General features: G+C 42.8%; 2 protein-coding genes across 2 annotated transcripts; one reads left to right on the forward strand and one right to left on the reverse strand.

Moving 5' to 3' along the window:
* Positions 1–1,602: 1,602 nt before the first annotated feature.
* LOC121800897 lies at positions 1,603–2,388 on the forward strand. Its single transcript, XM_042200386.1, has 2 exons — positions 1,603–1,737; positions 1,798–2,388. Exons 1-2 carry the CDS (start codon positions 1,603–1,605, stop codon positions 2,386–2,388), a joined length of 726 nt encoding a protein of 241 aa, XP_042056320.1.
* Positions 2,389–12,205: 9,817 nt separating this feature from the next.
* LOC121800898 lies at positions 12,206–13,918 on the reverse strand. Its single transcript, XM_042200388.1, has one exon. The coding sequence runs from the start codon at positions 13,916–13,918 to the stop codon at positions 12,206–12,208; it is 1,713 nt and encodes a 570-aa protein (XP_042056322.1).
* Positions 13,919–14,323: the final 405 nt, after the last annotated feature.

The raw sequence follows: 14,323 nt of genomic DNA on the forward strand, positions 1-14,323 counted from the left end.
GGCTAGATTCGAGTTTGCTAGTTAGGATTCTAAGTGTTTAATCGTTCGATCTGAAGTTTAATGCATGAGATCTGAGTTTACGTGACTGTAGCCACCTTGCATGTTAGTCAGTATGCGTAATCGTTCGACCAAGCCGTCGCAGAAGCAATAACAGAATTTTACGAACGTCCAAGGCCAACTGAGTCGGGTAAGACAGCTCAAGTATCCAGCCTAGCAAAGCAGCTTGATCAAGGAAAGCCACTGGGTGATGAAGCTGTAGAAAACCCTCTGCCCACCGAAGAGCCAAAACCCGCGAAGGAGTTGAAACCCCTTCCAGCGCATCTAAAGTACACCTTCCTGGGAGAAGACAAAATTATGCCCGTCATTATAAACAGTCGATTGACCCAAGGGCAGGAAGACAAGTTACTGGAAGTATTACGAAGGAATCAGAAGGCTATCGGCTGGAAGCAGACAGACTTGGTGGGAATTAGCCCGGATTTGTGTATGCATCACATCCGGCTGGAGGAAGGAGCCAAGCCACACCGCGACCAACAACGGAAACTCAACCCCAACATGAGGGAAGAGGTGCTGAAAGAAATTGTCAAGCTAGTTTCAATCGGAATTATCTATTCTATTCCCGACAGTAATTGGTTCAGCCCAGTACACATGGTGCCTAAGAAAGGAGGGATTCAATTGGTGAAAAATGAGAAAAATGAATTAATCCCGACAAGCCCAGTTACTGGGTGGAGAATGTGCATAAACTATAGGAAGCTGAATCAAGCCACAAAGAAAGATCACTTCCCTCTGCCGTTCATTGATCAAATGCTGGAGAAGTTGGCAGGGAAACAGTACTTCAGTTTCCTGGATGGTTATAGTGGCTATTTCCAGATAGCTGTAAACCTAGATGACCAAGAAAAGACGACGTTCACCTGCCCCTTTGGCACTTACGCTTACAGGAGGATGCCCTTTGGCCTCTGCAATGCTCCGGGCACTTTCCAAAGATGTATGATGAGCATTTTCTCGGAACTGTTGGAAGATTGTATTGAGATCTTCATGGACGATTTCACTATCTATGGGGATGATTTTGATCAAGGGCTGCATAGTCTGAACAGGGTATTGGAAAGATGCCGCCAGAAGGATTTAGTTCTGAACTTCGAGAAATGCCAATTTATGGTTACTAAAGGAATAGTTCTAGGCCACGTAGTATCAAGCAGGGGAATAGAGGTCGACCCAGCAAATGTAGCAGTCATTGCAAAACTCGCATATCCTACCAACCAGAAGGAGATCCGAGCCTTTTTAGGGCACGCTGGGTTCTACAGGAGATTCATCAAAGATTTCGCAAAGATAGCCTAGCCTCTAACAAGACTTCTCCAGAACAATGTAGAATTTGAATTCTCAGATGCCTGCAAGGCCGCATTCCAGTTTCTGAAGGACCGATTAATAAGCTCTCCAATAATACGTGCTCCCGACTGGAATCACCCCTTTGAGGTGATGTGCGATGCTAGTGACTATGCTGTGGGGGCGGTATTAGGTCAAAAAATCGAAGGGAAAAGTTACGTCATTTTATACGCCTCCAAAACTCTAAATCAGGCACAAAAGAACTATGATGTGACCGAAAAGGAGATGCTATCAGTAGTCTTCGCATTTGAGAAGTTCAGGCCTTACCTGCTTGGGTCTAAGGTGATTGTCTATACAGATCATGCGGCCATCAAATACCTCTTGGCAAAGAAAGAGTCAAAGCCGCGGTTGATCAGATGGGTACTCCTTCTACAGGAGTTTGATTGGGAAGCAGTGCATAAGAAAGGATGTGAGAACAAGGTGGCAGATCACCTAAGTCAAATTTTGCAAGAAGATAATGGTGAAGCCATTACAGAGGCTTTCCCTGAAGAGCATCTCTGCCTGATCAAGTCAATACCTGAGCGCCAGTGGATCAACCAAGCGGAAGAAATTGCTCAAGCCAACCAAGGAAGCAAAGGACAGAACACGAGGAAGGAGCCATGGTTCGCGGACATGGCTAATTACTTGGTAACGGGGGAGTTACCAAGAAGTGATGAAATTTCAAGAGCACAGAAGTTAAAGCTTAAAAGCGATTCCCGATACTTCTATTGGGATGATCCTTACCTATGGAAAATGGGGGCAGATCAAGTAATCCGACGCTGTATACCAGAATGGGAGCAGGAAGACGTAATGATCCACTGTCACACACTAGCTTGTGGGGGTCATTTTGGGCCAAAGAAAACAGCAAGGAAAATACTTGATAGTGGGTTTTATTGGCCATCTATCCATAGAGATGCTTATGAATTCTGCAAGAAGTGCCCTCGATGTCAACTTACTGAGGAATATCTACTAGAGACGAGATGCCTCAGATCCCCATTATTGTCTGTGAAATATTCAATGTATGGGGAATGAACTTCATGGGACCCTTTCCCGCATCTGAAGGTAATCTCTACATACTGGTGACAGTGGACTATGTGTCCAAATGGATCGAGGCGAAGGTAACTAGGACGTGTGAGTCCAGAGAAGTGGCGAAGTTTTTGAAATCTAACATATTTACCCGATATGTAGTGCCATGGGCTATTATCTCTGACCAAGGGACTCATTTCGTCAACAGAACTATCGAAGCTCTGATGCAAAAATATGGAGTCCACCACCGCCTATCCACACCTTATCACCCACAATCTAATGGCCAGGCTGAAATCTCTAATAGAGAAATCAAGGCGATTCTAGAGAAGACGGTCAATCCCACGAGGAAAGACTGGAGCCGTCGACTGGAGGACGCACTCTGGGCCTACACGACAGCGTTCAAAACGCCTATTGGAATGTCCCCATACCGAATGGTATTTGAGAAGATGTGCCATCTGCCGGTGGGGGTTGAGCATCAAGCATACTGGGCGATCAAGGAAATGAATATGAATACCGAGGTTGGAGCTGCAGAAAGGAGAATGCAGTTACAAGAGCTGGAAGAGCTTCGCCTGGACGCCTATGACTCTGCCATGTGGTACAAAGAAAAGACGAAAATGTGGCATGATAAGAACCTTCGCAAGAAGGAACTAAAGATAGGCCAGATAGTTTTGCTGTTTCAATCCAGACTAAAATTGATGCCAGGAAAGCTCAGATCTAGGTGGATAGGTCCTTATACCATCATCGCCATCCGAGCGAATGGAGCAATCGAACTCCAAGGAGGCGATCCTGATCCACCTTCTTTCATAGTGAATGGACATAGGGTTAAACCATACAGAGAAGGAATTGAGGCATTTGTAGTGGACGACATTCCACTACTAATGCCTAACTCTCTCCAGTAGACAGGTAAAAAGGGTTGACTGGGCACTTATGGGAAGTCTGCTTGATTAGGCGACAAAGACTTAATCAAGTGACATCCTGAGAGAGCCTGGTCAACTTCTTAAGTAGCTAGTGTAAATAGTTTTTGTCATGTTAATTTATTTTCTTAATTTAAAATTAAAAGTCGGAAGTAAGGAAGGAAACTGATCAAGCGAAACTATTGGAGTTTTTCATAAAAAATTATTGTCTACTTGATCAGTACAATTCGAATTTAATTGGTGGTACAGTGATTGAGTTGATCAAGGCAGGTGATGAAAGGGAGTGCGCAGTCACTTAAGAGGTGCCAGGAAGCGCCAACTGCTGCATTAAAAGGACGAAACGTATCAGAAAAGCTTTACCAGCTGGCACTCTGAAAAGGCGTGCCCGTACGTGAAGAGTCGCAAAGATGTGAACAGCCGAAAGGATCTCAACAGTAGAAGATCCCAACAGTCGCGATTTCATTATAAAAAGCAGATTTCAGATTCGTATATCACTTTTATCCAGGCCACCTTCAGCGTCTCCGAGTCAACCCCCCAGGGAACTTTGAAGTACTCCCCCCATATCTCCGCTCGTTTTAAGTTTACAAAAATTGTTTTTGTTGGTCTGTATATACTCATGCTCTTTTGTTCTCATACACTTAGCCCAATGTCTGGTCTAAGTGTGAGAAGTATGCATGATATTTTTGCTATCTCTGTTTGCCTGTGTTTACGTATTTAAGTTCTGTTTTTCTATTTTGATTAGCAAGTTTTTGATTGTCGGCACTGCCTCACACTTAGCCCAGTGTTTGGTCTAAGTGTGAGAAGTTCCCTTGATTGTTGTTATGCCATCGCCTGTGCCTAACCCTTCTTTCCACTACATCCAGTCCCTCGAGGAAGAGTTCATATGCAGTGGGGAGGGGGGACGGCTTAGTTACAATAAAATTCCAGGTAGTAATAGATAGGCAATATGCATGAAATTGGATAAATGGAAGACTTGATTACTTTTTGGGAGAGTTAGAAAAAGGATTCAGTATGCTCACATGTAAAACTTGATTGCAAAAACTTGTTCAATTTGAATGACGCAAGTATGATGGAAGTGCTCAATTTCTAAACCAACTGTGAAGCCTCTCTATATGTAAGTTATAAGCCAAAAGTAGAACACTTTCTACTATATTTACAAAAGAAAAAAAAATTACGAGAGGCTGACTTTTAATATTGAGATGAAAATTGCACAAGTAGTAATGACTAAAGGCATTAGGACTTAACCATTTGAGCCGTGTTCTTCTTTCGTTCCACAAACCTGCCTCATTAGTCAAGGCACCCCCTAGTAGCCAATTCGAGCCTATACACTCTTTCCCTTTCTTTGAAGCCTTAAAACCAAATTCAAAGTTTCATATCACATGAGGAAAGATGGTCAAAGAAATGAAGTTTGTCAAGGGAAACAAAAGGGGGATAGCAATAAGAATGGTCGGAATAAAGGGTAGCCGGGTTGATCAAGTTAGACAATCAGGTTGATCATATGAAAAGAATAAAAAAAGGCAGGAAATAGTTTTAACCTGACCCAGGAAATCAAAAGCAAAAATAATAATAAGCCGAAGGTTATGAGGCTAAAGGTCAAAATCTGACCAAGAGGGAGCACCAAGAAATAAATATCCCAATTCTTATCCAGCGAGTTTAGTCAAATCTTTGGCCTTTCGACTCATGTGATTTTTCTTTAAAAATTTTATATTTAAACTTAGAACCCCTAGGACCCTAACCTAACACGTTACTACCCTTGAGCCCCATTACAATCCAAAATAAAGACCTTAAGGAACTATCTTGTGTAGTCCGATTCAAAGTATTAAATTTATGGCAACACCGAGTGAACAATCCTAACATCTCTGGTGAGAAAGGAGTGACTAAGTGAATCCAACAGTGATCAAGCAAAGGCGAAAGAGAAGGAACACAAGCTACTGACAAATGGATTGACCTCGACCTCAAGTATGATTGTTGGAAATTTATTCGGTCTAATGCATACATGTGAATACGTGTTTTTATCTTAAAGTTTTGTTTTTCTTTTCGTTTTCCTTTACTAGTGAAATAAGTAAACTGAAATCTGCCTTATCTTTTTCTTTTATTTTTCTTTATACTTGAGGACAAGTGTGTTTTAAGTGTGAGTAGTTTGATAATGCTCATTTCATGCATCGGGTTAAGGGTGAAATACATGCTACTTGATCGGTTTATCGCGCAAAACAAGTGTTAAATGTGCAGAAATACCATTTAACCAAGGCAGCAAGGCCGAACTGATCAAGCAAGTACAAAAGACGATAAAAGGTCAAGAATCGGGGGAGTTGATCAAGGGGGAGCGATCAAGCAATTAGGTGGGGACCGCTGGCTTCTAGAAGAAGAACACATGAAGAAATGAGCTGGATATAGCGCACCATTCTGTTATCAAGGACGACGTTCTAGAAGGGGACACGTGCTGGAATATGAGACGCAAGGACGAAGCTGAGTCACAAATCTGTTACCAAAAAGCGTCGTCATTCTAGAAGAACAACACGTAGCAATCAATGAGTCGCTCACTCTCAGAATGAGCGAATATTCCCTGTCAAGATTGTTATTCAGCTGGCGGCCGAATCGAGCTTATAAATAGAGGGTGTGCCACCACAAGAAGGCATCTGAGACTTTACTTTCCGTCTAGTTTAGCTTAGCTTAGTTATTTAGCGTAGTTCAGCTCTCTAGCTTAGTTCAGTTCAGGTCTCTAGCTTAGTTTAGTTCTGTTCTCTAGCTTAGTTAGATAGCTTAGTTTAAAGGGCGACCGAAAGGGAGTGCTGCAGAATACTCATTTCTGTTAGCGTTATCTTAAGTTTCCCGCTGAGATGTTTCTCAGTTTTTACCGCTTTCTTAGATTCCAAAGTGTTAGCTTAGTTTAAATTTCACGTTGTACTCAGCTTTTAGTTTAATCAAAGTTATTTTTGCTTTTAATCTGCGCATTTACTTTTCTGTTATTACCTGCAATTCACTTGATCCAGTAGTTAAATTTTCATTAATCAAGCTAGTTAGTTTAATTCTGTCTAGATTAAAACCAGTAGTTAAAAACTCCTAAGTTAAAGCGTGGCAGCAGCCAACCCCCCTGTTCACTACTCACACACTCGACACACCAACTTCTCTGTGGGATCGACCCTAAACTTGCCGCTTTACTGTTAAAGTTGCGCAAAATTGGGAGTTATAAATTACTTTGGCGAGAGCTAGATTGCATTGATTAAGTGGCAACGACATTCGCTAACTGATCCAATCGGTTCGGTTATCATTCCATATAACTTGATCCGCATTCTATTCGTGTTTTCGACCTCTTTCCAAGTCCTTCCAGAACTCGACCTCGGATCTTCTGACTGGTGTCCCGGACTATAGACTGATATTTGCGTGGGCAAATCTCACCAGTGTACTAGGACTTAAATAACGAAGACAGAAACCTGCTCATGGAAGGAGAACAATTTTCGATCATTTCTCAATTATGAGGGGGACGAAAATTATGATGTGGAAAAAGTGTATTTTCTGTCTCCTATATTCTCATATTTATATTAAGTCACATATTAGGCCTAGTCAGGGATCTAAGGAAGAATTTGGACATGGCCTCACCCAATTAGCTTTTTACTAATTAAATTGAACCCACAATTTAATACAAGCTTATATTGGAATATTATAAGCAGCCACTATAGAAGTAATATTGCACTGCCTTTCCAAATCCGAAATTACAAGTATTCCGGGTTTCCTTTTGTGTGTGTAATTCATTTCCCGTACTTAAGATAGAAACATCCATTAATTAATCAATGTCTGCTATGGACTTAATTAATTAACATATTTTAATCTCCCAGAGTGGACTTAGCAAGAAACTCTTATTTATTATTCATAGAGTAATCAAACTCCAACTAGCTAGGTTCCGAATAATAAAACCTTGTTTTGAGCTCCTCTTGTGGATGTTATCAAACGAGACTCTCCAACGATTGTTAGTTCTTCTATATATCAAAGGATGATTCCAGTAATCGCCTTGGTGGTACCTTCTCATTAACAGCAGGAAAAACAAATAAGAAAAGAAAGAAATAAACTATTAACTCCTACGCACTACACACAAACATAAAGTAACACCATGCTTCCCTGGCAACGGCGCCATTTTGGCGGGCTCGGAAACGCGCGGATTAAGATTGGATCAAGTTATATGGAGGATAACTGAATCGGTTGGACCAGTTAGCAAATTGTCATTGCCACTTAATCGAATCAATCCTCGAACCGAAACGCGCCAAAGATAATATTTATAACTCCCGATTTCGCACTACTTTAACAGTAAAGCGGCAAGTTCGGGGTCGATCCCACAGAGAAGTTGGTGTGTCTAGTGTGTGAGTAGTGAACAGGGGGGTTGGCTGCTATCACGCTTTAACTTGGGAGTTTTAACTACGGTTTTTATCTATGCAGAATTCAAACTAGCTAGCTTGATCAACGTAAATTTAAACACTGGGTCAAGTAAATTGCAGGTAATAACAGAAAAGTAAATGCGCGATTTAAAAGAGAGAATAACTTCGATTAAACTAAGATACGATTACAGCGTGAAAATAAACTAAGCTAACACTTCGAAAATAAAGAAAGCGGTAAACTGAGAAGAATCTCAGTGGGAAACTTAAGTTACGCCGACAGAAATGGTTATTCTGCATCGCTCCCTTCGGTCGCCCTTTTAACTACGCTATCTAAGCTAAACTAGAGATCTGAACTAAGCTAGAGAGCTGAACTAAGCTAAACTAAGCTAAACTAGGCGGAAAGTAAAGTCTCTGATCCTTTCTTGTGTTGGCACAACCTCTATTTATAAGCTCGATTCGGCCTCCAGCTGGATAACGATCTTGACAGGGAATATTCGCTCATGCAGAGGATGAGCGACTCATTGATTGCTACATGCTCTTTCTTCTAGAATAACGACGCTTTTGGATAACAAATTTCTGATCGGTTCGTCCTGGCGTCTTCACAAGCTGGCAGGTGTCCCCTTCTAGAACGTCGTCCTTGGTAACAGAATGGTGCGCTGCATCCAGCTCATTTCCTCACATTTTCCTTCTAGAAACTAGCGGTCCCCACTTTAACTGCTTGACCTCGCCCCTTGATCAACTCCCCTGATTTTTGGCCTTTTTCGCCTTTTGTACGTGCTTGATCAGTTCGGCCTTACTGCCTTGGACAAGTAGCATTTCTGCACATTCTAACACTTGTTTGCGCGATAAACCGATCAAGTAGTATATGTTTTACCCCCAAAACCGATGCATGAAATGAGCCTTATCAGAACTCAGCTCACGGAAGAAGTAATTTTCGAACTCTCTCTCTTTAGAGGGGGGGACGAAAATTGGGAGCAATAATAATTGTTATTTCTGTCTCCTTTATTCTGCTATTTATATTAAGTCACATATTGGGCCCAGTCAGGGATCTAAGGAAGAATTTGGACATGGCCTCACCCAATTAGCTTTTTACTAATTAAATTGAACCCACAATTTAATATAAGCTTATATTAGAATATTACAAGCAGCCACTACAGAAGTAATATTGCACTGCCTTTCCAAATCCGAAATTACAAGTATTCCGGGTTTCCTTTTATTTGTTTAATTCATTTCCCGCTCTTAAGATAGAAACATCAATTAATTAATTAATGTCTTGATAAGGTTCCTTGTGAGGGAATCCTTCCATGTGCCCAAGAAATACCCAAAGTAGTGTTTGATCTCACTTTTTAGTTAAGATAAACAAAGATAAGTTGAGCTAGCCACAAAAACTAGGCTCAAAATGGATTTTGATGGAGAGAAAAGAAGGTGAGAAGAAAGTGTAAAGAAGGAGGAATCCTCTTTGAGGACCTATGACCTCCCACAAGAAGATGTGGGCAACCCTAGGCTACTTTCACCCAAAGCAAATACTCCATTGGCTCCACATTCATGACTACACAACCATAAATGCATACCTATACTTGATTTAGCCAAATGAACATAAAACAAGCAACCTACAATGTAGGAATTTGGATAGAAATCTCACATGGGAGATGCTCTCAAAGGAGTCTTCATAATAACATTCATCAAAAGTCCCCTCTAAAGTCTTACAAAAAGGATATTTATAGTTAGGGTTGGAAACCCAAGAAAAGGCTAAAAAAACAAGGAAAAACGGCTGTAAAAGTTGAATCGCCCGGCCGGGCGTTTTGGGAAAGTGAAATCGCCCGGTCGGGCGAACTTTCTGGATTCGGCGCTGCTTCTTCAAACGCCCGGTCGGGCGTTCTGGGATGGTGAAATCGCCCGGTCGGGCGAACTTTCTGGACTGTAGACGGTGCTCAGCGCACAAACTCCCGGTCGGGCGTTTTGGAGGTGTGGATTCGCCCGACCGGGCATTCCATCTGCCTCCTCCATTTCCCTCCTAATGAAGTTTGAAACGCCTTCCCGAAGCTTTTGTCTCATTGATCTTGTGACGGGCCTTCCGGGCAGCTTAAGGGGAGTCGTGGTCGGGTCAGCCCAGCCCTCTTGAGAAGGATTTGTCCTCAAATCTGGGTCGTCCCCTACAAAATCAAACGGGCTCAAGTCAGCCACATTAAAAGTACAACTCACGTTATACTCACAGGGAAGATCAATGATGTAGGCATTGTCGTTCACATGCTCTAGGACCATAAATGGGCCATCCCCTCGCGGGGCAAGCTTGGATCTTGCTTTGTCGGGAAAGCGTATTTTCTGAAAGTGTACCCACACCCAATCTCTGGGGTTGAACAACATTTTCTTTCGCCCTTTGTTCACCCTTTGAGCTACTTGTTCCCCCATCTTGCGGATTCGTTCTTGCACTCGAGTGTGCACGTCTTGTACAAACTTGGCCTTCTCCATCCCACCTACATCAACCATATAAGACAAAAGCAAATCGACCGTGGACAAGTCCAACGGGGTGAGTGGATTGAAACCATAGACAACCTCAAAAGGGGATTGTTGGGTGGTGGAATGTATGGTCCTATTATAAGCAAATTCGGCTATAGGCAAACATTCTTCCCAAGAAGTTTTATTTTCAAAAACCAAGGCACGGAGAAGAGTTCTCAATGAGCGGTTTACAACTTCCGTTTGACCATCCGTTTGGGGATGTGCGGTGGTAGAGAAAAAGAGTTTGGTGCCCATCCTACCCCAAAGTGTTTTCCAAAAGAAACTCAAAAATTTGACGTCTCTATCACTTACAATAGTTCTCGGGACCCCATGGATTCTTACAACCTCCTTGAAAAATAAACTAGCAACGAATTTGGCATCACTTGTCTTCCGACATGGAATGAAGTGAGCCATTTTGGAAAACCTATCCACCACCACAAAGATGCTATCATTTTTCCGATGCGACATTGGGAGACCTAGAACAAAGTCCATGGACAAGTCTACCCAAGGATGTGTAGGAGTAGGCAAAGGGGTGTAAAGACCATAATTGTTAGATTTAGACTTGGCTTGCCTACACTCTAAGCAACTACTACAAAACTTTTCAACATGCTTCTTCATGCAAGGCCAAAAGAAATGCTCACTTAGTATGTCAAAAGTTTTAAGCAACCCAAAATGACCCATTAGGCCCCCTAGGTGAGCCTCCTTAATCAACAAATTTCTCAAAGAGCTTGAAGGTATGCACAACCTATTCTCTCTAAAAAGATAGCCATCCAACTTATAGTATTTATCAGAAGCACCTTTTTCACAAGCTCCGTAAATAGAAGAAAAGTCATGATCATGCTCATAAATGTCTTTAATAAACTCAAATCCAACATAATTGGAGGCACACATAGTAAGCACACGCTTTCTCAAACACACGGTATCACTCACAAGTAAAGTGCCATCATGCAAGGTCTCAAAAGGTTTCCTAGAAAGAGCATCGGCAACCACATTGTCCTTTCCCTTCTTGTACCTAATGACATAGGGAAAAGTCTCTAGGAAAACACTCCATTTAGCATGTCTTTTATCAAGTTTATGTTGCCCTCCTAAGAACTTAATAGACTCATGATCCGTGTGTATCACAAACTCCTTGTGCATCAAGTAGTGTTGCCAATTCTCAAGGCAACGGACTATAGCATACAACTCCTTGTCGTATGTGGGGTAGTTCAATTGGGCTTGATTTAGTTTTTCCGAGAAGTAAGCTATGGGCTTACCCTCTTGCATGAGAACTCCCCCGATCCCCACACCACTTGCATCACACTCAAGTTCAAAAGTTTTATCAAAATTAGGGAGTGCTAGTAAGGGAGCATGCGTGAGGTCATTTTTCAAACTACTAAACGCTCTCTCTTGCTCCTCCCCCCACTTAAACTCAACATTTTTTTTGACAAGGTAGTTCAAGGGTGAAGCTTTTGTGGAAAAATCCCTAACAAACCTCCTATAGAAGCTAGCAAGGCCATGAAAAGACCTAACCTCACTCACATTCCTAGGTGTTGGCAATTCCCTAATGGCTTTCACCTTTTCCTCATCTACCCGCACTCCTTCCTTTCCCACAACAAAACCAAGAAACACAACTTCCTCAACACAAAAAGTGCATTTAGGCAACTTGGCATATAAAGCATGCATTCTCAACACTTCAAGCACATTCGTAAGATGACTAGCATGCTCTTCAATAGTACGACTATAAATCAAGATATCATCAAAATATACCACCACAAATTTCCCAATAAAAGGACGAAGCACATGATTCATCAAACGCATGAATGTAGAAGGGGCATTAGTTAAACCAAAAGGCATCACAAGCCATTCATATAGGCCAAATTTGGTTTTGAAAGCAGTTTTCCATTCATCTCCCTCTTTCATGCGAATTTGGTGATATCCACTAGCCAAATCAATTTTAGAGAAACATATAGAGCCACAAAGATCCTCTAACATGTCGTCTAACCTAGGTATATGGTGTCTATATTTGATGGTGATTTTGTTAATTGCCCTACAATCTACACACATCCTTCAACTTCCGTCCTTCTTAGGTACAAGAATGACGGGTACGGCACAAGCAGATAGAGATTCACGAATTAGACCTTTGGCAAGAAGTTCCTCGACTTGCCTTTGTAGCTCTTGTGTCTCCTTGGGGTTTGCCTTGTATGCGGCCCGGTTTGGGAGTGATGATCCCGGTAAAATGTCAATTTGATGCTCGATCCCCCTCATGGGAGGGAGTTCACTCGGGAGTTCCTCCGGGAATACATCTTCAAATTCCTGCAACACACTTTGGACAATCAAAGGATACGGGTCAAGGTTAGTAGCTAAGCACAAATCCTTACGGACCATGAGGAGAACGGAGAGGTGATTGCTTAGTGCCCACCCAAGGTCGGTTTTACTAGCTATCAAACATTCCTTTCCTTCTCTTGTTTGTGGGTGCTCTCCTTTGGGCGCTTTTATTTTTCTCTCACCACCCCCACTCTCACTTGGCTTTTTTAGCTCACATTCTTCTACTAGCCTTTTTTCCCTATCTCTCTCTCTTTCCTTTTGTAGATGTTGGCTAGCCTCAAACACGGCACTAGGTAGCAATGGCTTCAAACGAACCTTCAACCCGTTGAGCATGTAGAAATACTCATTCGTGAAGCCATTTTTGTAGGCCCTTCTATCAAACTCCCATGGCCTCCCTAGCAAAACATGACATGCCGTCATAGGAATGATATCACATAGGATTTCTTCCTCAACTTCCCCAATCTTCAATGGAACTTGGCATTGAGCCTTCACCTTCAACTCCCCGGAATCCCCTAACCATTGCAATTTGTAGGGGTTTGGGTGTTTAAGTACCTTCAATCCCAACTTGGCCACCAACCGGTCACACACCACATTTGTACAACTCCCTCCATCTATGATGACCAAGCACGTCTTGGACTTCACCTTACACTTCATATGAAAGATGTTGCACCTTTGCTCCTTATGCTCCTCAAGGTTGGGTTGTACATTGAGCATTCGGAGTACAACCATAGCCCTTAAGGGTGTATCTTCATCTTCGCCACTAGAAAAAGCTATGTCGGTGTCCGGGCTCACTTCTTTAGTGCCCACACCCTCCCCATCTTCTTCATCTTCCTCACTATACACGCTACCATCTTGCCCGATAACCATTACCCGTTGGTTTGGGCACTCACGTGCATAATGGCCATACCCCTTGCACTTGAAACATTGAACCTTCTTGTCTTCCATAGGGGCTATAGCTTTAATAGGTTGAGTACCCGGTAAAGCCTTAACGATCGATCTCCCTTGGGTATTTGGATTAGCCATGTTTTCCACCTTCTTGCCGGGAGCGCTCCACTTGCTAGTCCCCGTCCCTCCGGTTTGGCTAGACGCCCATTTAGCCCGGCTAGAAACCAACTCCTTACTTTGCCTCTCAAAAGTGTCGGCAAACCCAATCACCTCATCCAAGGAAATTCCCCTCAACGCCTCCACTTGCACCTTGTGCTTCAAGTTGATGTTAAGGCCATGGATAAATCGATCTTGAGTCGCCTCTTCTCGCTCCTCCACCCCTACCTTGCTCATCAATGATAGGAGTTCATAGTAGTACTCCATTACGCTCTTCGTCCCTTGCTTCAAATCATGAAACTCCCCTCGAAGTCGGAGGAAATAGGACTTTGGTACAAAGGTAGTCCTCATGAGCTCACACAACTCCGCCAACGAACCCACTTCTCCTCCCCTAACCATCCTTCTCCTCCTCATCGTATCATTCTACCATGTATCCGCATTGCCACGAAACTCGGCTATTGCCACCTTCACCTTATCACCTTCCGAAAAGTTATGGAGTGAGAAAATTTTACTCATTTGTGACTCCCATTCCAAGTAGGCCTCGGGATCAAACTTGCCGTGGAACTCGGGAAATGTGTGCTTGATAGACTTGGTGGGATCATCATACCGCGGCTCCATCTCCTCCTCCTCATAGTTTCTATATCTTCTATGCCTACCATTCCACCCATGGTGCCCCATGTTTCCATTCCCTCTTCCGCCCATCATGTTCCCGAACCTACCATTCCTATTCCCATTCCGTCCTCCTCCTTGTCCCCCACGCCCCCCATGATCGTACCAACCATATGGCTCTTCCTCTCCATTACTCCCCTCGGAGGCATC

Source organism: Salvia splendens, chromosome 4, assembly GCF_004379255.2.
Source record: "Salvia splendens isolate huo1 chromosome 4, SspV2, whole genome shotgun sequence".
In the NCBI taxonomy this organism is placed as follows: Eukaryota; Viridiplantae; Streptophyta; class Magnoliopsida; order Lamiales; family Lamiaceae; genus Salvia; species Salvia splendens.

What these genes read in the sequence shown, in the direction of transcription:
- LOC121800898 (XM_042200388.1), bottom strand. Translation starts at nt 13,918, where the DNA reads ATGAGGAGGAGAAGGATGGTTAGGGGAGGAGAAGTGGGTTCGTTGGCG.
- LOC121800897 (XM_042200386.1), top strand. Translation starts at nt 1,603, where the DNA reads ATGCTATCAGTAGTCTTCGCATTTGAGAAGTTCAGGCCTTACCTGCTT. An exon ending in AGCCGCGGTTGATCAGATGG is followed by an intron (nt 1,738 to 1,797) that starts GTACTCCTTCTA and finishes TGTGAGAACAAG; the next exon opens with GTGGCAGATCACCTAAGTCA.